Source organism: Oryzias latipes, chromosome 7, assembly GCF_002234675.1.
Source record: "Oryzias latipes chromosome 7, ASM223467v1".
In the NCBI taxonomy this organism is placed as follows: domain Eukaryota; kingdom Metazoa; phylum Chordata; class Actinopteri; order Beloniformes; family Adrianichthyidae; genus Oryzias; species Oryzias latipes.
The window spans coordinates 11,860,586-11,886,325 of NC_019865.2; the positions used below are offsets into that span (position 1 = coordinate 11,860,586).

General features: G+C 39.4%; 2 protein-coding genes across 14 annotated transcripts in view; both read left to right on the forward strand.

The window, feature by feature from the left end:
- The window catches only part of huwe1 (HECT, UBA and WWE domain containing 1, E3 ubiquitin protein ligase), a 39,137-nt gene extending 37,453 nt beyond the window's left edge, over nucleotides 1–1,684 (forward strand). For all 13 annotated transcript variants that reach the window (XM_023956591.1, XM_023956580.1, XM_023956590.1 and 10 more), the window contains 2 exons: nucleotides 569–759; nucleotides 846–1,684. In XM_023956591.1, the coding sequence (XP_023812359.1) occupies nucleotides 569–759; nucleotides 846–948 (294 nt within the window). In that variant the 3' untranslated portion in view covers nucleotides 949–1,684. The remainder of the gene's footprint in view (nucleotides 1–568; nucleotides 760–845) is intronic.
- Nucleotides 1,685–11,399: 9,715 nt separating this feature from the next.
- l1cam (L1 cell adhesion molecule) overlaps nucleotides 11,400–25,740 on the forward strand; it is a 48,585-nt gene continuing 34,244 nt past the window's right edge. Inside the window, exon 1 of the mRNA XM_011477073.3 lies at nucleotides 11,400–11,563. The gene's annotated coding sequence lies outside the window, so the exon portion shown is untranslated. The remainder of the gene's footprint in view (nucleotides 11,564–25,740) is intronic.

Below are 25,740 nucleotides of genomic sequence, written 5' to 3' on the forward strand. Positions count from 1 at the left end.
TCGTGGAGTTCAACTCTCAAGAAAAGAGGATCAATAGTTCTTTTATTTGATTACCTTTATGGATAGAAGTGCCGGTCTTGATTATGAGCACAGAATAAAAAGAGGAAATGTGAGGAAAAACAAAATTAAGTTTATTCATAAGAACTGCTAAGCTGTAAACTTTAAATTACATTTGTATTGCTGGTGAACTGAATCCATACCCTTTTGTTTATTTGAAGAAGTGGAACTGGCATCGTCTGGTTTAGTTGTAAAACATTTTAGCAGACCTGACTGGTAAAACTTAACTTTGGACATGACTTGGCAAAGCTTCACAGAATTCGGTTCCTTGGGGCAAAATTTACGCCCAGTTGCCCTGAAGATTAGAGTCCTGTCATGACCTGGATGACTGAGAATCTCCATGGAGCTCTTGGCGGAGATTTAATGCCATGAAGAAGCAAAACGCCAGACTTGATTTATTCTGCTGGTTTTGATTATTTGTTCGGATGTTTTTTTTAACAATTTCTTTCATTCAGAAAAAAAAAGTATATTTTTCTCATTTGTACTACTTTGTTTCTGCTTCACATGTTAGATCCAGTGGTTTTGGAGGGCCTTGCGCTCTTTCGATCAGGCAGACCGGGCCAAGTTCCTGCAGTTTGTCACCGGCACATCCAAGGTTCCACTCCAGGGCTTTGCTGCGCTGGAGGGAATGAATGGCATTCAGAAATTCCAAATCCACCGTGACGACCGGTCAACAGACCGTCTACCATCTGCTCACACCTGGTAAATGTTTAGATGGTTTAAAGCAACCTGACAAATGCTGCAACAAGCCATAAATACAACAACTTTCTTTATTTCTTTCCCTTCAGCTTTAACCAGCTGGACCTTCCAGCCTATGAGAGCTACGAGAAGCTGAGACATATGCTGCTGTTGGCCATTCAGGAATGCTCAGAGGGATTCGGATTGGCTTAAACCACAAGACTCAACAGACGCAGACATGCATACACCTAATTTAGATTTGCCTATTCCTGATGCATTGACACTGACAGCCTCTGAACATTCACCCACCATTCTAGACAGTTCTGGATTATCCGTTGTATGGCCTAGTCTTGCTGGTTTCTACTCTATATAAAGCAGAAAGGAATCAGCAAGTGAAATAGACTGATTGACATGCGAACAACACAGAGCTTCATTCTGACACATTTGTGTCTCCCTTCCCAATTTATGGCAAATGCAAGCAAAAAGGTTCAGAGGATAAGACATGGACTAATATAAAATGTTTTCTTCATTTAGTTTGATTTATCTGTACAAAAGGTTTGGGAGTTTATTATGTAAAATCTTTTTTGTTCTCTGGCTGTGTAAAAAGAAAAAAAAGAATGTTTGAACAGGATGGTTATAAAACCTTTGGGGAAAATTGTTGTGTTTCTTGTTGCAAATTTATGACCTCGCAAGCCTTGACATTTTTATTGGGGGGGGGGGGGGGTGTAAGAGCAACAAGCTTTGGAGATATTCAGAAAACTGCACTTTTTGAAGTTTTGTGGCATTTTTAAGGAAGGATGGAACAAAAATATGAAGAGAAAAGCTGAAGGTGATTTTAAGAAAACTAACCACAAATCCTAGAGTATTTTTGGCTATTAAATCGCTGACTCAGCCCTGAGCCTTTGAATCAGAGTGGAATAACTGACATGAATAAATGCATCAAATTTCATATATTGTCTCTCAACAGTGTTTCAGCTGGTTTCTGCACCCGATTTGTCTCATCCAAATTATCCCGTTACTGCATGATTGGGAATTCTGTCGGAAAAAAGCCCAACAACAAAAAAAGTATTTTTTAGATATGTCGTACTAGATCGTCCGGAGCTTTTTTTTTAAAGCAGTCACTGGAACAGTAGCTCACAGCAGCATCACTTCCTCCACACTGATTGTGTTGTTGGTGTTCCTGTCTACTTTGACTGATGTGGCTGTTCATCAACACGTGACTGAACAGAGCAATGCTGAAGCATTATGCTAAGCTTCTCGAGGTAAGATTAGTAAAGCAGTTTCTTAACACATCCTGAGGGATAAAGTGTAGCTGTGGAGAGAGATGTTTCTAAAGTTAAAGACAGAACTTCTAGCTTGATTCTGCGAAAAATGAAACTGGTCCAAATGGGCTCATTAGGTTTTAGCGTTTCTTCAGCTGCATCTTTGTAATTGATTCCAAACATTATTTGTATTTCTAATGCCATCCCAAAATATTCATCCCAAGGGTCCCTGAAGAAGAAACAGTCACACATTTAGCAAAAAAGCTCTTTTAAACTAATGAAAATTCATAGGAAGTCAGATTCATCATTGATTTTTCATATTAGAACGATTTCTATTAGAATGGGACAATGTGACGGTAATAAACTATAGCAACTGGCCAGGTTGACAAACAACATTCAACACAAGAACACTGAATAATGCAACACACACTTAGTTTATAAAGAACAGATTGGGGACCTGTGTTCACATCATTGTAGCAACATTGTAAACCAATTCTGAAAAAGAAGCTTCAAATCTTATCAGACAGGTTTAGGTTGTCAATCTGCAGCTAAAATGGATTTATGGGAAATACTGAGGCAGAAGAAGGAAAGGCGTCTAAGCAGTTTATATGATTTCATCTCATTTGTTATCCCAATTGGGAGGAATGAAAGATGCAAACCTCTATACATTTTTAATTTAGGGAACAGGAACATCCAAAACAGTTTAAATTCTTCTAAACCTTCCTGTTGTATGTTGCACTGCAGATACTGTATTGCTGTAGTAGTACATAAAATAAGGGTACACTATACATTATTTTGAGGCACCAATAAGCTTTTACAACCAAACCAAACAGAATCCACGGATTCACCGAGTCTTCATATGTAGTCAGTCTAGACAGAAGGGTGTTTGGTTAAAAACTCATTTGGACTTTTTCTCTACTTGATTCAGGTTTCCAAAACTCACAAAGCTTCAATTTTTAAACAACAAAAATTTATGAAAATTTCTTCACAGCCGTGCTCAACAAACAACCAAAAAAAGAACTGTTCAGTGGATTTTTCTCCAAAAAAAAGGGAATTTATTAAGGTTTGAAGATAAATGTGTTCAATCTGCCACGTGTTTGGTTCAAATTAGTTTTGAAAAGGATCATTGTTATTTTTACAATGATGTAAAAATCTACTTTTTAATACAACTTCTCTAAAGAAAAACTTGAGTCTTAAAAAAGAAAAAGGTAAAATGATCCCAAACTGTAATAAATTAAAGATCACTGATTATTTGAAGTAATCTCTTACTTAAAAATATTGTGATTTCAGATTGATTACAAATTAAATTACCTAAGAATTAAATTTAAAAAAATTAAAAAGCTTCAGAAAGACTAACCACAGGCAGAAAAAGGTTTTCCTTTAATCGCTAAGGTCTTGCTGCTTTGAACAGTTTTGGGTCGTTAGTCTTGTAATTATGAGTTACTCAAAGTTTATTAATGCCTACGCTGTAACTACTTCTTTTGCATCAGATTGTAGGCCTAATTATAAATGAATGAGTTCCTCAGGTTGTCACATGTTTTTTAATTTTGTCATTTTTTATCAACAGCTCTAAATATGACCAATGTTTTTGGGATTTATGTTATTGCAGAGCTTAAATATATCCCATAGCTGCTTTCTGAGCCCACAACATAGGACGGTCAGATAAACTGACAGGACAAGAAGAGACCTTAGTATAATGAATACCAAAACCTACTGGTACCATTTCCACTCCCCCTGCTATTCAATTATTCATCCTGCATCTTTAAATCTGTCATTCCTTCTATCTCCCCCCGTTTGTCCATCTTCCTTCACGTGCTGATTGATTTTCTTCCACTTGAGGACCCCGCCCTAACACCACCTCCCCGGTGTTCTGCTGCCTCTTTGACCCTCCCCCACGCGCTCCTCCTGGAAACCTGCAACCAGCAGAACAGGGAGCCTCTCCGTCTGATTTGCTGCGTGCCGAGGCGTGATAAATGAAATTACAGCGCTTTCATGTAGAGATTTCAGCCCCCCTGGTTTTTCACTGAGTTGGCCAGCCTAACCCCTTTAAGATGGGGAAAAAAACATCACTCAACAATGCAACTGTTGCGTTGCATTATGCTGGTGTTCTGTGGAAAAAAATGCACCCTACCGTGAAAAACGTCCCCCGTTTCTGAAGCCCACGTTCTTCTGTGACCTATAAATGTCCAATAATGCAAATATTTTACATATCATTAGTGGAAGATAGTTTACAAAAGGTTACTTTATGACCTATTTGTTGATTTACATTTTTTTAAAGAAATTTCTTCAAAAAAGAAGTTGCATTGTAAATAGGGCTGTATCTAAAAAAAAAAACATCAGGAAAATGCTCTGCAAAAAAAAAACATTTCTATATTATATAGGAATATATCATTTAAAAAAATGAATATATGGTATAAAAACAGTCAAAAGATGGGTCATAAGTGTTCTAACACCCTTTATATCACTGCATTAGTTCTGTCAAACCACTCTTGAACCAGAGACTGTAGCAATATTGTCTTTCTTAAAACTTTGGAGCCTTACATTTCTAAATGAAATGCAAAATTTAGTTTAATAATCTGCAAATGGGACTTTTTGGTTTTGTGCAGCAAAACCTGTTCTTTTTATCCTTGTTCTTCCCATCTAAAGGTTCTACTTTATATTCACAAAAGGACCAGTTAATGATGGGTATTAGCAAATGTACAGATAATTAAAAAATAAAGAAATAAGTAATTTTATTTTATTATTGTTGTTATTGTTGCTTTTATTATTCCCATGACTGTTTTTAGCACGATTACTGTAGTAGTAGTAGTAGTGGTAGTTGTATTATTATTCTTGGTATTATACAGTCAATGCACAATTTTTAAGAACATTTTTGTACCACAAATGTTGTTTCAATATGTAGATTTTGATTAGATTTGATTCCAAGCATTACTTTTCAGTCAATACAATAAAAAAAATCACACAGGTTTATCAAACTCATAACAGAAATAATGTAGTGCATAGAAAAAAATCAAACAAACAAAAACACACTTTAGTAATATTTGATTAATTAAATATAGTGATCATTACTTAAAGTCATATAGAGCTTGATTTATTGCTTGAAAAGGAGTAGGAAGAAGCAAGTTTATATAATCACACCCCTACTGAGTTCATGTAGTTTATTGTTTTTCATAGTTTTCATGATCCGGAGACTATTACGAAAAAAAAAAATGTTATGTAATGTTCTGTTAGCCCATGCTTGACCTATACAGCATCCACACGTCCGGAAATTCAGTTTTTCAGACCAACAGAAAAGAAAGAAGTTTGGAGACTCACCTCCCTGCTGGCTTTAGCTCTCCTAACCCAACTACAGGCTTTGTTCCTCTGTTTGCTCGCCTTTCAACCATTTTTTCATATAGCCAGTTTTTCTCACTGAAGTATATATCATAAATTTTTTTGCCATTTTTTTTTACTATTTGTACTTTTTTCTATATTCATATTGTGTCATTTCATTTTGTTTATTTTTCTGGATATGTTCAGCGGGGTCCAAAAGGGCAGAAACTTCACCCTAAACTAGATCGCATATTTAACAATAAATAGATCTCAAATCTTGAAATAGTAAAAAAGATTTTTTTTTAAATTGTTCAAATCATTTTTTTTATAGATGTGTTATTAGTAATTCCATTATAAAAAATGCTTTGGGAGGTACTTGCAGAGTAACAAATGTAGATTTTCTTTTGTAGACATCTGCTATTTTTAAAAAAAATTCCAACTTTATTCTAGAAAAAAATTTTCTCTTTCTTTTTTCTTCATAATTGGGTGTCACTGTTTTTCTTCCAATGCTGAGTTATTTGGCTTTGGTAGCAACAAACTAAACTTTAAGGAGTATTTTGAAGTTTCTACTGTGCATTCAATGCCCATTATACATAAACAAAATAGTACTTTTCTAGTCTCACTCCTGAATTTTGATCCCTCATCATCCTTCATCCATTCATCTTCTAAACCCGTTTTGTCCCATTTGGGGTCACGGAGCTACCGGAGCCTATTTCTGCCACTCGTGGGACATCTCGGACATTTCGCCAGTCTGTCACAGGGCCACAAATCACACCCATGCACTCTCACACTCACACCTATAGGGGCAATTTAGAGTGACAAATTAACCCATGAAGCATGTTTTTGGCTTTAGAAGAAGATGAATTTAGAAGAGTGGGTCAGGAAATGAAAAAACTCTTGAGTGCTGTCTTGGACTGGACATTTTCAGCCCCACCCTTTAACCCTTAAGGACTGGGAATAAGAAGTCAAACTATGATTCAGCTTTAAAAGTTTTTTAGATTTATTACGTCAAAAGAAAGTAATAAAAAATGTTATCTGTGCATGTAAAAGGAGAATGATTATTGCTGTCAGCGTGACCCCTTGATTGCTTTTGAGTGCATTAAACTGAAACCTTCGTTGCTATTTTGATCCATTAAAACATTCATGAAAAAGCGTTTGATAAAGAAAAGTGCAGCTATGATGATTTACCTTCCCTGGATGCGGAGCTGTGGAGGATATGAGGGCTACTGAAGTTCATTAATGTTGACAACTTAGTGTAGGAGCCGGAAAGCTCTTAGGGTAATATGTTCTACTCCTGCGGCCTTCGGCGGATGTGGGATAAATCACAGCGGTGAAGCAGTCACAAAGCAACGTAATAAAGTGCTTCTTCAGAGCAGATCTCAAATGAGCAACACACGTCTTTCAGTTCATTAGAGTAAAAGGTCTGATCTTTCTATTTAGTGCAGAGGGAGAGAAATTTGAGGACAGTTTCCATTTCTGTCATTTGCAGAAAACATTAAGCACTTACCCAATCAAAAGGGGCAGCCCAGGAAATTAATGCATCTAATTAATAAAGATGGCTTAATTTGTATGAGAAACCAGCTGTTATTTACACGGTGTCTTGCCTGGTTTATTCCCTGCAGACTTTTCAAATGCAAATATCACAGAAAAGATTTAGAATTCAATGATTTGTGTTTTCTCACACTTCTCTATTATAGGATGTTCTTGCAGAAAATGTTGTGAGCTTTAATAGGTTTGGAAGAAAAAACAGCCTGATGTATCAAGGTGGACAGGAGCAGCCCAGAGTTTTGACAGCAGCCTGACAGCTTAGGGAGGGTGTTATGTGCTGTTTGGAATCTGTCAGGTTTTGTCATCACCTCCAGATTAGACTGCCATCCCTGCTCAGACGAACTCTGACGAGGAGGGCAGCAAAAGTTTGTCGCACAGCTTGTTTGTCGACTGACTGGTCTTTTTTGGCTTTTTTCCATCCTTCATGAGCCAACATGGAGCATTTGTGTTTTTCGGGGAATAAGGCAAAGTCCACATTCATACACAGAAGTGTAGAGGCCAGACATCCCGCACACAAACAGGAAGTGACAGTCAGGCTTCTGTAAAGGTCGTAGTCTTTATTACCTCTCCATTTCACATCCCCTTAGCCTCACCTTTGCCTCCCCTCTGTGGGACACCAGTGGGCACCTTGTGGCATTTTAGAAAAGACAAACCAGTATTTCTAGAAAAGTCACCTTAGAGATCATGCAATAAGGTCGACCACTGAAGGTTATTAGTTGAAGAAGTAGGGCTGCTGAAAAATAAAATAAAATTAGTGAGCAGCAATGATTGCAAAATGCTAACAGGTTATTCAACAAACATTCCTGATGGGATCTGACTTCTACGTAGAGCCTTTAAAAACGTGTAAAAGTAAGCCTAATTTTAAGCATTCATAAAACAAAAGATTCTGCAGAACCTTTTCTGTTTTTTTTCTCTCTAGCAAAGGTAAAAGCTACTGTACCTTTGGTAAACCACACCTCCTTTGTCTGAGGTTGACCCATAGCTATTAACATTTGGCAAACATGCTTAATAAGGTATGCTGTGCTGACTGAAGTGCTGGTCAAATCCTGCACCCAGTCGTAGCATGGCAGGAAACCTAATTACTTATTTCCCTTCAGTTAGTGAGTGATTAGCGCCAGGTCAGAAGCAGCTGCGTGACCTTCTGCCCACCAAATGACTTTACACAGATCAATGGATCTTCAAAGCAAGCAGCATCAACAATTAACAGTGCATCTGCAATGTGGGAGAAAAGAAGCGTTCATTTCACATCTCATTTTTCGTCCTTTAAAACCTCCTTTTTATGTCACCCATACTTTCTACCTCAAATTCTTTTTTTTTTCTAAGACTCTCAAAGCAGTTGAAGACTAAAGAAGACTAAAATTTTAAATTATTTAGCCAGACGCAATCCAGAAATCTCAACTTTATTTGATTTGAAAAAAGAAATCATAAAAAGTTGTAAAAAGGTGTCCATGAGTGAAGAAACACAGAGTTTTGAATTATTTCACCAATTAAGAGTTTTATTTTAATCTTCATCTTCAATTTTAATTTATAACAGAAGATACAGTAGTAGTTGTTTTTTGATCCTAATCCATTGGAACAAACTGATTTTGGTATATTTCTACATGGCGGAGAGCCTATGATGAACTTTGCGTAAGCTTGATGAATTAGCTGAGAAAAGGAATCCTGTCTTCATGTGTGCATGAATATCTGTACAAGTACAACTCTATAACTTACAGCTGTATTTGTAACTATGTGTGGACTATTGATAATGTACCATCCTTCTCCCACTAGCAGCTTTAATGCCTTGTGCTTTCCATCTCTGTGCTCCTCTTCATCCTGGATGTCCACACTCTCGCTGCAGCCATTTGCCATACACTCCCCGTGTCTCTTAGCTTTTTAAGCTGATGGAATTGTTTCCCTTTCTCTCTTTGTCTTTTGCTGACTCAATGTTTTTCCTGCAAGTCAGGCCTTTAAGTTGTTCTTTCGGAAGTGCCGCACCTCTCTCCTGCCTCATAGATCATTCCATCCCTCCTGCCAGTCTGCCAGCTGACTCACTTACGGTTCGGCCGAGCACAAAGGAGAGTAAATGGCGAGCTCTTTGAAAGGAGAGGTAGCACAAATGTCTCTTATGAGAGGGGTTGTTAGTAAAAGCCTGGCCAGTAGATATAATGGAGTGACTTCTAAGGAAAGGTCTCCTCTCACAGATTCAACAGACATGCAAGTTTTCTGTGAGGAGAGAAAAAAGGTCGATTATCTCAACAGATCAATTTCAGAAAAATTTGTGTCCATTTTTTCACATCTTCCACTTACAACTGAGTTTACTGCAGCACTGACTGCTCTGAACAGAAGCAGTTCTGGATGAAATTACATGTAAAAAGCATAATTAGTGTTAATTACTCTCCAGAGAAAGATTTTGTTGAGGTCTTTTGGTTTCCATGGTAGTCTTTCAGAACGTAGCAACATTTGTCCTATTATTATATGTTTCATTACATTTGCTTTTTCCCAGTTTCATTGTTTGACCTTAAAGAACCCCTCCAATGAAAATGGTGTTTTTGCGGTTTCTAACAAAAGAACACCAAAAACATGATGGCATTTTTCTCTTGGTGGAGGACATAAATGAAGAAAATTAAGCTTAAACCTGCATTTCTGAGTATTTCTTTGTTCAAATCATTATGAATCAGGAGGAGAGGAAAAAATGCTGTTTGAGAAAGCTTGTAGCAGTGATGTTGAAGCCACGAACTCCCTACTCTGCTCCATTCTGATGCCTCCACTTGTACACAAATATCGTTTTCCTTGTTCGAGTTGGCATCTGGTTCCAAATTGTACGACTGGATAGCTCGGATATTGCTCGGTATTTTTGTTGCATTGGTAAAGTTAGGTTGGGGTTGTGAGGGGTGAAGAGAATGTAAACAAATGGATGATGGGATGTGGTGGCAGGGTTACTCCTTGCCAATAGTACTGCCAACAACTCGGAAGAAAATTTCTAACAGACTACTACTGCTCTGCAGATCCTAGAAAACAACAAGATTTTCTTTTTAAATTTTGGCTAAAAACGACATAATTATAATTAAAAGACCAATGGGAACTCTTTTGAAATAGATCAAATGATGATCGGAGTGGGACTTTAACTTCTGAACTTTTGTTTAACCTTCAAGCTTCTCTAGAAAAAAAAATGTCAGTCTCACCTTGATGGCACCATCGGTCATTTACATCATTTGTCTAAATGCCAACGAGTTCCTCACACAGCAGTAGCAGATGGGCACACTGGCCCCCTCAGGCTAAAGAGGTGCGGGAACAACCAAGAGCAGATCATTGGAATGGGGTTTCCTGACTGGACTTGCAGCTGCCCTAGTTTTTTAGCTTTATTTTAGGAGCGTTTAACTGCGCTAATTGGTTGACTGCGTTTGTTGACAGAGACTTTTTATTCTGTGTGAGATGATAAAACGCAAATAAAAGACAGTGTCTAGAAAACCCATAAAAGGTTACTTGTTCACTGAATATTCTATTCATGGAATTCTTCATTGTTTATTCATATTTGCTCAGGGGCTCTACAGACTCAAAAATATATCTACTATAATTGTTAACAGTGGTAAATGGCATCTTAAAAACAAGAGATGTAGAATGTTCAACAGTCTTCATGCAATGAGTAAAGAAGGTTAGTCTTAAAGTTTAAGAGTGTGAAATTGAGCCTGGTAATTGTTTAGAGGATCTAAAGGGTTTTTTTGGCGGAAAAAAGGAACCGAGACGCGTTTGCATTAGAAAGTCCCGGTTCACAGGCACAGCTCTTTCAAAGCAAATGAGAGCTGAGTTTTGCATTTTTGAATTTTGGATGAGCTGCAGGCGAAGCACAGATGACTGACAGAAACATCAATTACTATTAATCGTAGTGCATGACATAAAAGCATGTAAAGTAAAAGATCTCTCTCATCCTGTGTGCTGCCCCCCCCCAGCTTTCCAATGACATTTAACAATTGGGTTATCTTGTCACGACAACAAACACGGACAATCCCGGGACTACACAGCTCTTTATTACTCTGATATCAGGGCATCTTTGAGCTGTGTATAAACAATCCTGACACATATTTAGTCAACAGTTATATAACCTTCATCCCAATGAGACCATTGATTGTGTTGATAATCTAAATTTTTCATAATCCAGTGAATTAAAATTCAAACCCATTGAAGCTTATAGATATGAGTTCCACTCGAGCTATTGTTTCTTCCATTAATTAACTCCTAGAATAGAGTGGCAGAACAACAGAGAAGAATTGCTCAAGGGCAATGGGCAACATGCCGGCTTTACATTATTATGCAAGACACTGCATGAGTGAGAGTGAGAATGGAAAAAAGGAGCTGCTGGACGTGATAATCCTCCATGTGTGCAGGAAAAAGAAAAAAAAGAGAAGGCACAGTACAGCAATGGTCAGAAAGCAAGGAGAGAAAGGTGAGGAGACGGAGAGGGTGGGAACAGAGGAGCCAGGAGGAGAGGCAGGCAGAGAAAGAGGGGTGATGTCACCTCCAACGGGCAGCCAATAAGAGTCAGGGAGGGAGGGAGAAAGCACAGCTGAAGCAGGGTGTGTTTTTCTATCACTGCAGCATCAGCAGAGAGAAGAGGGGCGCAATCAATTTCACAGAAAAGAGGAAGAAAGGACACAAGTAGATAAGGAAGGGAGCAAGGAAAGGAAAGGTGCTGGGAGTCGTCAGAGGAGAGGAGGCTCATCGTGGAGGTAAGAGGATTTTTTAGGGATGACACGGGGCAGTTTGTCATTAACTGAAAACAGAATGTTAGTGAGGGAATTAATTAAGGTGTGAGGTTGAGGTGGCTTGTCATCTTTGGCTTAAACGAAGGTGTGACCTCTAAAATTCACTTAAACAGCTATTGAAATATTATTAATCTTAAAAAAACAGAAAACAATCACATTTAAAATGTTTGGGATGCTATAAATATTAATTATTTTATGATAACTACTTAAAATAGGCTAACCATAGCATATAACCTGTTGGAATGAAGCTTTAGAGAGCAAATGCTTTTTTCTTGTTCATGGATTTGTCTGCATGCAACAGGGTCTCCTCTGACATTAATATTAATATTCAGCTGAATATTAATATGTGAGAATTCTGATGGTTATATTTTCCGATTAATAATAAACATGTATGTGTAAAACATATTTTAGAGGTTTTAAAATTTTAAAGTTGACTAAAATCTTGTGATCATTTGTAAATATTAATATCTGCAGCATCCTTCCTGCTGCATTAGCCTAAAAAGTTAAATGAACCTTCACCTCCTTGAGTTTTTTATACTCTTCCTCCAGAATATTTTAGCTTGATATGCATCTTTTCCTCTCGACCAGTTGTCCTGCTATAAGTGTGGGCTTTGATTGTGATGCTCATGGAGAATTTTTCATTTCTCCGGCGCATTAAACTCAGCCTTGTAGTGCTGAAAACAGCAAACCAGACCACAGCAGTTTCCTGACCAAATGTCTTTCAGTTTTGTCTCCTGTAGCTGCAGTGAGTCTGTTCTTTGCCATTGTAGCATGATAATATTAATCTCAAGAGTTAAAAGGAAAAGGAAAGCAAATAAAAAAGCAACAAATGAGGAGATGAAAAGGAAATATGGGCTTTTATATTAACAGGAAAAGTTATCTTTATTCTGAAGATGTCAGGGGTAAAATTATGGGTGTGGCAGCACACAGCAGACTGTAGAGGTGTGCCAACGAGAAGGAGGCGCTCACCTGGCTTTCTGCCATACAGATGCTCGCTGTCAGGCACTATGGCATGTTGGATGTCTGTTTCTACTTCAGATGAAAAGAACCTTCCACCAGTGGTGATAATGATGCACAAACCTGAAGCTTTTTCTGGAACCTGGGGGCTTGGCCCATCCTGATGGAACATGTTTTATAAAAGAATAAAATTGTCCTAACAGGATTATTACAGATAGCACAATGACTCAATTCAGTCCATACAAGTGCTCAGAGGTGGTGAGCATGTTCTTCCTCCCTCCTTCCCTCCGTGTCTCAGTTGCCTGGAGCTTGTCCCAGATGAACCCCGTCAAGGGAGTTGGAAGGGAGCGGAGAAACTGTGCCTGACAATGACTTGTTACCATCTGCACAATATCCATAAACACCCTGTGCTGCACACAATCAGATAATGGATCAAGATATGGCTACTGCTGAGAAGGGTGTGTTGGTGTGAATGACTGTGTGTGTGGATTCTTTGTGCAGAAAGAACGCTCCCAGAGATCTGCTGCTGTGCACATTATCATCATGTTCGCACTGCTTTATGCTGCAGCGGCGGCTGAATTTCAGGACTGTCAGCGGAGCCACTAGTGTGGCGGGAATTCTGATGTAAACCAGACTTCAGGTCCATGATTACTTTTGCTACAGAATGGTGCAGAATGTAACGTTCCCCCTTTGATGGGATAATTGAGCTGTTCCATCAAAAAGATGGATGGATGGAAACAGGGATTTACGTATGTTTAGCAGGAAAGAGCGACTGGGATCCTGAAGGAAAAAAAGAGGATTATTGAGTTGGCCGTGTGAAAAAGGACAGAAAAGAGCAGCATTTATGTCCATTGGAGAGGTAAAGCAATTTGAATATTTTTACACATATGTCTAATAGTATTGACTAGGGCATATGGTGAAGGGTCAAGGTCAAAAGAACATCATCCACTGCAAAAAAGATTTCTAGAAGATATATTTCCTGACTGAAAGTCGGATTTTGACATGAAAATGATTAACACTGAAAACAAAACTGCACTTTCCCTTATCTTTTGATCTATGATCAAAGTGTTCTCAGTGGTCTTTTAAATGTAATTATGCTGTTTTTAGCCAAAATAAAAAAAATCGTGTCATTTTTTGGGACATAGTATCTGCAGAGCGGCAGGAGTTTATTAGAAATTCACCTCTGAGCAGAGTAAGCCCACCTCCACATCCCGTCATCCATCCGTTTGCACTGTCTCCTGCTAGCTTACAGCCCCTCACATCCCCAACATAGTATTACCAGTGCAAAAACTGCCAAAAAAACCTGTTAAAAACACAATTTACACTGGAGTTAATCTTTAATGCCAGCTCAGATAGATCTGTTGCTCATTTTTACTAGGACGGTACTGTTACATACGTGTTGGTTCCTTCGAACCTGTTTGTTGTGTGTTTTAGGTAAAAAGCTTGCGTTGTGTTGGAATGAACTCCATGCAGGAGCTCACCCATCGCTCATCAGCCATCTGTCATAGCCCCAGGGCGTTTTGTCTGTCATCCTGCTCATCAAACACAGAGATATGAACAGAAACAAACACAAACAAATCTGTGTGTACCCTGCCACACAAACAGGAAATAAGCATAGATCCCGCCGTGGTAAACCCAATTAAAGATCCTCTGATGCTGAGTCCCTGAACTCGTTACTTGAGCGTCTGCTTCTGATCAAAGACCACACTCAGCATTTTCAGGGGAATCAGCCATAAAAGCAGCAGCAGCAGCAGAGTAAAATAAGGGTTAAGAGGAAGAACTGGCTGCCAGACAGAAGTGTCAACAATAATACTTTTGTGTCTGCTTTCCTTTCTGTTCTCTTTTGAGGATCACGGTGGTGAAGTTGCAAACTCACAGGTGCAGAATTTAACAGCTCCTTCTATCAAAAGTGCATCTTTTGGTCGTGGTGCATGTGTGAGGTTGAGCTGCAGGAACCTGTGCTCCTTCAGGAAACTGTTAGTATGGAGTGTCACACCCTCAGCTAGGCTTCAAGTCCCAGACTGTTTGATTCAGACTGTGCGGATAAGGGTCATCCCATTCGGTGTCTAGGAGGGGATCATGTAGACGTGCTGTCAGGATTTGGAGGAGAATACGTTGAGTTGATTTGGGGAGTTAACCATTAGAAAGATTGACAGGTCTGCTCTTGTAAGTAGAAGAGGGTAGAGGAGCCCAAAAATGGGAGACTCAATTTTACAAAAAATGAACAGGTGGGAAAAAAGATTTAAATAAAATAAAAAAACACAGAAAACCTTACTTCTTAAACAGATGGACGAAATGTACCCTTTAAAGTTTCTTTTCATTTACTCCATGTGTGTTTATGTCCCTTTTATTAACCCGATAAATAGTTTAGAGTTACCTTTGACCTCATATAGTAGACCAAGATAAGATGGTTGTGGCCTCAATCAAAAAAATGGCTGATGCTCAAATTGACCGCTCTAGAACGAGAACTGGTAACAAAGACTCATAAAACAAACCTTGTTATGAAACTGAATCTGCACTGGAGAATAGTGAGTAAGCAGAGGGATCGCATATAGAAATAAATTCAACTCAGAAAAGTGAATTATCTCATTACGGCTCTCAGTGTGATTGACTGGATGAGACAGAATTCCTGCGGGTATCAAATAAGATATTGGCTGAGTAAATGATCAAACTCATGACCTGCAGTGGAAATTGATTTAAAACCTACAGAGAAAATCGTTTCTTCATACAATGAAGAGGGACATTAAAAAAAAAGAAATTTAATAAGACATTTTTTTCCTTAAATTAAAATGTCTTTATTGGGGTGCTGATGAAAAAATGTCAAAATGATTGAAATATAATTTTGATGAGATCCTTGCCTGCCTTCTGGTCAGGGGCGGAGCTTGAACATTTTATATTGGGGGGGAACAGTAGAGTGGAAAGAATCAAAAATATGCATTTCAAAGAGTTGTATTATTGGTGCTGCTGTTAATATTAAAACAGTGGTTCTTGTAGCTGAGGTACTTTTACTAACGCCAGATTTACACTGGTCCTTCGCGGTGCGTCTCCCTTGGGTTGCGTGAGCAATCCGTCTCATAACCATCAGTTAGTTAGTTAGTTAGTTGCCTCTTGGCCAGGTCTCCCTTGTAAAAGAGGTTTTTAATCTCAATGGGACTTTCCTGGTTAAATAAAGGTTAAATAAAATAAAATAAAAAATAGTTTATATTGTCTCCATTGCGTCTCTGGTCTGACCCCCCTCCTCTCTGGCTTCCATAGGAGTGGTTTGTCCTGCCACCCCCATGTCGAGTAATTTATCCAAAACTTTGGCAAAGCCCCATGCTGTCTTTTTCCTCACTAAGGCCTTGTAAAATGAATGTATTTTGTTTCATTAATAAGGTTATGTTTTTGCACTTCCAAAATTAAACTGTCATCATCCATAGTGAAAATGGAAACCGATGTTATCCACTGGCATGCGTTATTGTGTGTCCACGTCACCTAAAATATAAAATTAAATTTGACATATTTTATTTTTATTTTTATTTCCTGTATCTCCTGCTTTTTGCTGTGACATTGACATGTCAACAGAGTGAAAATAGAATTCCTGTGTAACGCTTGCATTGTGTTGCAGAGGGATGAACATCAGACGCAGACACGATGGAGACATGACAGAGGCAAAGTAAACATTTTGACTGATGAATGAATGCTCCATTTCTTTGTGTTACTGCAATAGACACAAATGCTGTAAACATACCAGGGGAAATCAGCCCTAATGCTTAAAGAAACTTTTATTGATGACTGCTAATGACCCCAAAACTGGTGCTTCTGACTAATGTTTAGCTGTGTACAAGTGTCTTCCCGGATCACGTGTCAAGACTTCTAAAAGTGTAAAAGCCTTCTCTCAAATTTCAGGACAGGTCAGGGTGACATGAAAAAATAACTGTGAAGTGAGTACATTTTGAATTTTTAATTATAGACTTTAAAACTTAATCTAATCTGGCCTTTTGGTGATCTGAAAGCAGCCATCACAACATTGTCATGTGTTGTACTGTCTCACTAATGGTAACTTTGTGATCTAAACCAGCTCACTTTAGCTTCTCTAGATTAATCTTTACGTTAACGTTGACAATATTGTTGACAATATTTCTGACACCAGCAACCACAGTTTGCTTACTCTGGGGCTCTGGTGTGTTTGGTCCATTCCAGCTTTTGTTACAATTCACAGACTGTTTATTAAGGGGACACCGCAGAATTGGTTTACTAATTTATTGATTTGTTGCTAAGAGGCTTGCTGAATTTTTAATGAAGCCTGGGGGGGGGGATGGAAGTTGTATGTTAGGATTGCAGAACTGGTACTTGACTTTGCTTTACTGCTGAGGTTTTGACAGAGGTTTTCAGTACGTGGTGATTTATAATTCATCTGTAGTAAGTGTTTTTATCGTCAGTTTCCACTTAAAAATGTTGCTGACTGGCTTTGGTTTGACATTTATCCCTGCTCAGATTTTTTCTTTTGCCTAAAGTTCGACTTTCATTCATGTTTAATTCATTTTTTAGTATCGCTCTGGGACATCAGTAAATGAGTTGCCACCAATACCATCAGGTAATATCTTCTCTGTTTGAATTTGCGGAGCTTTTAGTGATCAAAGCGAACACAGAACAGTGTTGATTAGGCATTTGAAGCACACGTCATTTGATTTGATTTTTGGCATTTTCTCACCGCTAACTACTCTTTTTTTTTTTAACAAACCTCAACTGAAACATATAAGGCGTGAAAAAGCGATTTCCAGACACTGACGCAGCATCCTCAGACAGCTGAAGTTTAGAGGATGTCTCTGTTTGTCTCCTTTTCATGTGGAAATGATGTTGGGACGAAGGAGCCTTGCTGGCGGTTTTATCTGCTGTGTCAGCCATGATGTATTCATTAGAGCTGGATTACAGAGAGAGGGAGGGGATCTGGTTTGGAGTGGGTTGTAATCCCCGTACACTAGACTAATTTAATCTCACCTACTGTGCCATCCTATTACACACTACACCCACAACAGGCATGCAGGCGCTTGGTGGAGGAAGGCAAACAGGGGAGCAGACACGGGAAAAACAGGGCAATTTCAGACAAGGAAGCTGAAAAGCAAAGACTAAAGGTCACAATGACAGAATTTCAAAGAGTGGAAAATCAATTATGAGCAGAAAGAGAAAAAATCTGCAGCAGAAAATGACAAAAAACAAAAATACATAAGAAAGAAATGTTGGAACTGAAATGGAGTATAAATATATTCACATATGTTTGAACACAGTTGCCAAAGACGTTAAAATATTTTTAAACACAAACTTTTTTGTCAATAAGAAGAAAAAAAAGATAATTTTTTTTACAAACATGTCTTGGTCATATTTTGTCTTTATATTTATATTTCTGTTGTCTTTTTAGCAATATTGTTACAGTTGGGGTTGGGGGAGTACCCAGGTGTAGAGGGGAGGAAGCAGGGGGTTCCAGGAACAAGGTCTTTAATAACTAAAAACAAAACCACTGCAGCAGGCCGGCAAACTTGAAACACTAGAAATGGGGAAACAGCAAACTTTGAATAGTTTTTTTTTTTTTTTACTGTTTGGTTATTGGCTGGCTCGGGACCAGAGTTACTACTTTCATTTCAACCTATGGTGAAATGGCAATAAAGGCCCTTGAACCCTTGAATCAGTGCTGCATGATGGTGTAACGTGCTTCATAGGTTAATTGGTAACTCTTAATTGTGCATTATCATGTGTTCATGTGAGCAAGCAAGTGTGATATTGTGAATCTGATTAGTTTAGTGTGTATTCCGCCTTCGCCCAAAAGTAGCAGGGTTGGCTCCAGCAACCCTGTGACCCCAAAAGGGATACAGCGGGTTCTAAAGATGGATGGATGAATCCTTGAAAACCAACAAATAAATGAGATTTTTAGTTTCATCTATGCCATGTATTTGTATATCAACAGAGGATAGAAACTAGTTTTTCTGTAAAACTTTTAAATAAGCTTTGAACTATTCAATAAAAGAAAAGTGTCTCTCAAAACAACTTATACTTATTTTCCCTTTTTTTTTTTTTTTTTTTTTTTAGAAAAATCTGTTTTCCAATAATATATGTTCAATTAGCTAATCAAGCTATAAAAAAAAAAGAAAACTTTTTTTGGGATGTCCATTTACAATTTTTTTAATAACAATTTTAAAACATGATTTCATATAAAAACCAAACAAAAAAAAATATACACGATGTTGAGATGTTCAATTGTATATTATTGTTCCGTCATTTCTCTCATAGTACTGTCCTCATCTGTTTTCTGTCCTCTGCTAAATTACATGTTTGTTTCAGCAGCACAGAGAATTCCCCTGATCTCTCAAAGCAGCCCTACTGTCCACATCAGCTATATTTAGACTAAACCGACCCTGTGTTTCTCCTCTGTACATGTCTGTGTTTGAGAAATCCGGTTTTAAAATATGCCCCTTTTGAATTTCTGTATTAAACAGCAGCCGCAGAGCTCTGGATGAGAGGAATTAATTGTATCAAGTGAAGTTGTGGGTTGCAGCATTTGCGTCTTTTCCCAGTCCTCTGTTGTCTGTCCTCAGTAAAATAGCATCTTTGTTTCAGAAATTCAGAATTCTCTTAGTGTCCACATCAACTAAAATTTATACTGCACTGGCGATTGTAAAAGATGCTGCCCCTTATATGAGAGTCAATAAATTATTCAGCATTCAGGATGAGATGAATTAACTGTGCATGAGTTGAAATTGTGAGTTATTGCTTTTTATCTATGAAAGCAGTGAGATCATAGGAGGGTGGTTGTAAAAATTCAGCTGCTCTCAATTCTGTCCACATGAACCAAACGGCTTCATATTAAAAAACACACATTAAAATGGTCTGCTATATGTGAAAATGAAGTCTCGCTACAGTGCAGCTTCAATATGGCTGACTGTTGGTCTAAGGGTGACTGAATGTGTTGGTTTTGGGGCCAAACTGGGTCTAAATTCATCTAAACACTGAACAAACATAAATTGGTACTAGAACGTTGTTGGTTGTGCTGAAACCTGCCTGATTATCTTAGCGTGCTGTCAAATCTATGCTACCAAATATGAACACAAAATGGAAATAAATTCCTCCATGTTTCTTTTTGTTATGGTGAAGTGTTGCTTGAAGGCATAAATATAGGCTACTAATTATAGAAAACAACTGAGTATGGTAGTTTGCTGTTTCCAAGGTTACTTGCCTTTCTTATTTCTATGTGGAAGTCTGGGCATGCAAATTTTATTTTTCGCCAGTTTGGAAGTTGACACAAAGCCGTGAGAGTTTAAAGGGAGGGTTTCCATGAGCCGGCTTCCTTTGATTTCTTTTTAATCAATATTCCTCACATAGTCCAGCCTCGTCTGCTCGTAGACAGAATACATTAACCGCTACCTCATGTCATCTTCCTCGTTTAGGATCTTGTGCATCAAACTGTTCCTGTTAGCCTTTTGTCACTTTTTGCTTTTAAATCTACTGGGAATTGTCTCACATTGCTGAATTAATCAGAGGTAATCAGGCATGGTGATGTACAGACTCAAACGGCAGCAACATTTGGCAACAGAGCTGCAGGCTTGTTTCTCATATCATGCTTTGTTGCACTGCAGGGAGAACCGAGCACTTGTTGTGCGGAGACCTGTATGCTGCACTTGTTGGGCCCAATTTTACAAATTTGTTGAATTGTTTTCTGATGAATGGCTGCATGCAGCAACATGCACGACAGGCCTGAGCTCTATTGTTACTGCGTTGAAGAAGATGAAAGGGGTTTTCCCAGGAGGAAACAGAATGCCGGAGAGAAGAAAGCAAACAGAAGGGTGCAGATCATGATAAGAGGAGGAGATTGGGAACAAGCCCAATACAAAGGAGAAAAGAGGGAGGGGCTTGACATCCTTGACAGGTTAAATGATGCAATTATGCAGACAAGATGTGATTTTCATCCTGCAGATCTAGCATTGTGAGGCAGGAAAGAACATCTTACAAATTTAGTATCAATTTCTTAAACATCCGCTTGGAGGAACTTTCCCTTTAATATGGAATGCAAAAAGTGGGAATTATTTCTTAAGTAACAAAAACATAAATTCCTCAGGGCTTAAAATGTCAGGGCACTGTACAACTATAAGTGACTTCCACTCCAATCATCTTTTGATTCATTGCAAAAGCACTCCCAGTGGTCTTTTAATTTTGACTATGTCGTTTTTAGGCAAAATCAAAAAATCGGTGTCATTTTCTAGGACATAGTTTCTGCTGTGCTGTAGTAGTTCACCGGAAATCTGGCTCTGAGGTTGTGAAGACATACATGGATTTAGTTTTCTACAAGTGGATGCATCTGAAGGGAGCAGAGCAGGGAGCTTGTGCCCCGCTCATTGTATTTTCTACGCAACAAAGACTGATTTCCAAACTGCATTTTTTTTCCGTCTGCTCCTTATTCACTATGATTTGAATAAGGACATACTGAGAAATACAATTTTAAGCTTAATTGTATTTATCCATGCTCTCCATCATGAGAAAAATGCCACAGGAACATGTTGAAAAGACCCAAAAATATAATTTTCATCGTCTTTAATATCTGCCTTGTCCATCTCTTAATAGTGTGTATGGAAGAAGTGCTTCAACCAACATGTGGTAGAAGGAGAACAACTAAGCAAACAGTAAGTGATAGTGACGGTCTTGTTAGCTGTGCAGCAGTCACACATGCTGTTCTCCGTGTTCTGTCCTGTCCGCCTCCACAGGTGTCAGGAGATATGCCTTCTCCTCCAAGTAAATAAAGATATTTGAATTGCTGGAGAAGTGTTTTCATGTAGAAGCTTTTGTTTGGCTAGTACTTTCTGGCAGGAGTTGCTGGAGTGCTGTGTGGGTGTCCTACATGTGAAGCTGCAGAATCAGCATGTTTTTAGCTGCACTATTGTGGGACGGAGATAATTTAGATATCTGCCACTGTAGCAGAAGTTTAGTCTTTCAGGAAGTAGCCTCTGGTCTATTTTCTCTGAGACTGTCTTCTCCAGTGTTCCTTGAGACATTAATTACAGCTCAGTTTGATGTTTGTTTTTTTTTTTTTTTTGCTTTTTCTGTAGCACCTTGTGACAACCTTGGTTACCATCTGCTGCATGTTTGACAATGTTGTTTACCTGCAGGCAAAGGTCAGAGGAGTTCTGTCTCTGCCCTCAGTGTCTGCGTTCACTTTTCACTGCTTCTTTTTCTTGCTGGAATTAGATGCAAACTCTTTCTGTCAGCTCCCATAACAGCAGTAAAATGGGCAGAAAAGAGACATGGTCACAGCTGGAGTGTCAGTTTAAGGGCAATACCCTGGCAGCAGGATTATGTGCTGCAAGAGGTGGGGAGTGAAGAAAGAGATGAGCACTGAGGCGTTTTTGCCTATTTTATTAGTTTGCCTGCTTCAATAGATACTATATTGCCAGATATCTTTCTGCCTGAAAGGAGATGAAGCACACGCACACACAGGCGAGACGGCACAGACTGAGTTTATCCTTTCATACAGTTCCTCGCTGAAATTTGGAACATGCTCCGGAAAATGTCGTGTCCTTGATCGCTTTGCACCGCTAACAGTGTGGTGCGTGGAGGGACTGGAAGTGTGTGGAAACATGGGGAGGGGGGATTTGCAGAGAGGGGGTCTGCAGCAGAAACAGGGCTGTGTGCGTCAGATAACACCACCGCCTTTGATGGGGTTTGGCCTTTCTCTGTTGGAGAGTACGAGCTGCTCCGCCTTAAATGCATCACTGCTACTGACTCGATTGGTAATGATTGGATTTAGTTACAGAGAAGAAATGCTTTCTTGATGATAATGATAACAAATGTGAGTTAGGGAGCCACTTAGGGTTCGGGGACTGTATCAGTCCAGTACCAGCCTGTAAATTTCCCCTTAGACCAGCCTGTCTTTCTCTGGCCTCATAGAGGTTGATGGCAGAGGTTAATAGAATGTTACCTGTAATTGGATTGTGCATTATCTTGGCTGGATGGTTGTAATGATGCTGCATTGCAGGACAGATGCGGTTCGTGGTTTTTGTTTTTTCTGGTTGATTACAGAAAGACAGTGAGAATATGCAGGTTTTTATTCCAACTGCGAGAATCACTTAAGATTCTGCAGAGAAGCGCAAAAAAGATAGAAATTTGACTGAAAGAACCGTGAGGAAAGAAGGCTTTCAACTGAGTAGCATGCAGACGCAAGAGTGAAACCGGAGGAATACAGACGCAAGAAGGGAGGAAGACCCAGGAGACGTGAGATAAAGGTAAAGAGTGAAGATATTTGACAGAAAGGAGAGACAGGGAATGGGGGGATGGGGCGAGGAGGATGACATGTGGGAGGGGGCAGGGAGGGAAATATTTGCTGTGTGCAGCTAAGCGAGAGTCAGGAGGTTGTCATGGTGATTGCGAGGTGAGAGAAGGGAAGGAAGGCTGAAGCATCGGCACCTATACAGCCGCACACACTCGTTCTGACACAAACACGGTGAGCTATGCAGAGCAACGCTGACCTGTCACACCCCCGACTAATAGCTCTAGCACAAACGCACACAGGTGGAGTACAGGTTAAGCTCAGGCCTTGCATGCATGCAGACCAGAAGCTGTATTTTGATGCAGTGTTTCTCAGCTGTCTTTGCTTTGATGGACAAAACAGTCATTATATCAAGAAAGTTTTTTTAATGGCAAAATAATCTTTGTTTGGGATAAGAATATTTTATTTATTTCGAAGGTGTTTGTTGTTGCAGAATGCCATTTAAAACTAAATTATAGCTAAACTCATCAAACTGACTCTTCTCGCTTTAGAAGTGGTCAAATCTGTCATTTGCTGCAGGATGCATGATTGTTTTTTAATTATCATTATGTGTTAGCATATCTAAATGTGTTGTGCAGTCAGGTACCAGTTCTGGTAGAAGGTTATTTACTTTATTGTATGTTTAAAAAATAATAAAAACGTACCCAATATAACAGATAATTCTATTGAACTCCTTCTTAATCGGACTTAGATGGATTGATAGATGATGATTTTATTTATCCCACGATGGGGAAATTCATGGTGGCAACAACAACATTCATATATAACAGCAAAAAATGGACATAAAAAATGAGTGTAAAAAGACATTCTCATTATAAATAAATACAGCTACAAAAGTGACGTGTGATCCACTGCAAACATGTGATGCAATTTTTTTTTTGTATATCCAAAAATAAATAAGTAAAAAAGTACACACCAATCAAACAACCGTTTAGGAAAAAGTACATTTGACAACAACTACAACAAAAGTAAATAAATAAATGAGTGAATGAAAAACACTAATGAAAAAAACCACAATGAAAAACACCCGTGGGACTGTAGTGTGTCACCGTAACACGGTGTTGTACAGTCTGATGGCTGTGGGGAGAAATGACCTGCGGTAGCGCTCCTTCTTGCACTGTGGGTGTAACAGTGTTGTGCTGAAGGAGCTGGTCAGGGCCTCTACAGTTTGGTGAAGGGGGTGGGAGGGGTTATCCATGATGTCCGCCACCTCCTCGATGGACTCAAGTGTGCAGCCCAGGACAGAGCCGGCCTTCTTAACCAGTTTGTTAAGCCTCCTCATGTCTCTGCCTGCACTGCCACCCGCCCAGCACACAACTCCATAAAGGACCACTGAAGCCACCACAGTGTCATAGAAAGTCCTGAGCAGCTGTCTGCACACGCCAAAAGACCTCAGTTCACCGGTGGGTGTGATGGTGAGGACCTCCTGAAGTCCAGGACCAGCTCCTTCGTCTTGCTGGTGTTTAGCAGAAGGTGGTTATTTTCACACCAGACAATAAAGTCAGAGATGATCCCCCTGTACTCCTACTCGTCCCCCCCGATACACAGCCCACAATGGCACTGTCATCTGAGAAATTCTGCAGGTGACAGTGGTGGGAGTCGTAGGTGAAGTCCGATGAGTACAGGGTGAACAGGAATGGGGAGAGCACAGTCCCTTGAGGTGCCCCCGTGCTGCAGACCACATCAGACACACAATCACGCAGCCTCACAAACTGTGGTCTGTCTGTGAGATAACTGATGGTGCAGGCAGTGAGATGTTGGTCCACACCTGCAACCTCCAGCTTCCTCCTCAACATTGATGGCTGGATGGTGTTGAAAGCACTGGAGAAATAAGAAAACATGACTCTCACAGTGCTCCCAGGGGACTCCAGGTGAGACAGGGCCCGATGCTGCAGGTAGACGATGGCATTATCCACCCCGATGCCTGGTCGATATGCAAACTGTAGCGGGTCCAGTGCTGAGCTCACCTGGGTGCGGAGGTGGCTGAGGATGATCCTCTCCATGGCCTTCATCAGGTGGGAAGTTAAGGCGACAGGTCTGAATTGATTCAGTTCTGTAGGAAGAGGTACCTTTGGAACCGGAACCAGACAGGAAGTCCTCCAGAGGACTGGTACCTTCTCCAGTCTGAGGCTCAAATTAAATATGAACAGCACCACCTCATAGAGCTGGTCTGCACCCCCCCTGAGGAGCCTGGAGGTGATGTTGTCAGGGCCTATTGCCTTCCTGGCCTTTGTTCTCCTTAACTCCATCCTAACCTGATTCAGGGTGAGGCATTTTCGGAAGACTATGCTGTAAACAGGGAATATTACCCTGCATCTTGTAAATGGAAAGAATTGATACATTATGGATGGAAAAAAAAAAGTTTGTTTAAAATCCTTCTTAAAATGCTGGTACATTTTCAATTTGTGTGATTTGAGTGGTGCAGTGTCAGTTTGAAAAGTAACATTGAAGGTATTTGGTATGTTATAAACCTTCAAAAAATCCATCCTTTTCCATTATTTTTGCAGACATTTACATGCAATCATCACGCTCTCCTTTACTCCCTCCTTGCAGACCTTTATTGGTGGTCCAGGCATCTGACATTTTGTTGCTTATACCCAGAAGACCTTGAATTTGATTAAATAAGAGGCCCTATAAAGAAAGTGCTGCTTTTGCAACTCTGAACAAAGACGACGCGATTGCAAGACATCTGACCTGTGAAAGCATTTTAAGTCCTCTGAGCTTTCCAACTTCACCTCTAATGGACATCACATTTTGAGTTATATTACCATTTCTGCTTAACTGGGGGCCTGTGATGACACGTGTCTAGGGTTAGCAAAATATTAGCTTTGGTCTTATAGGAGGTTAAACAGTTCAAGTCAAGTCAACTTTATTTATAAAGGGCATTTAAATTCAG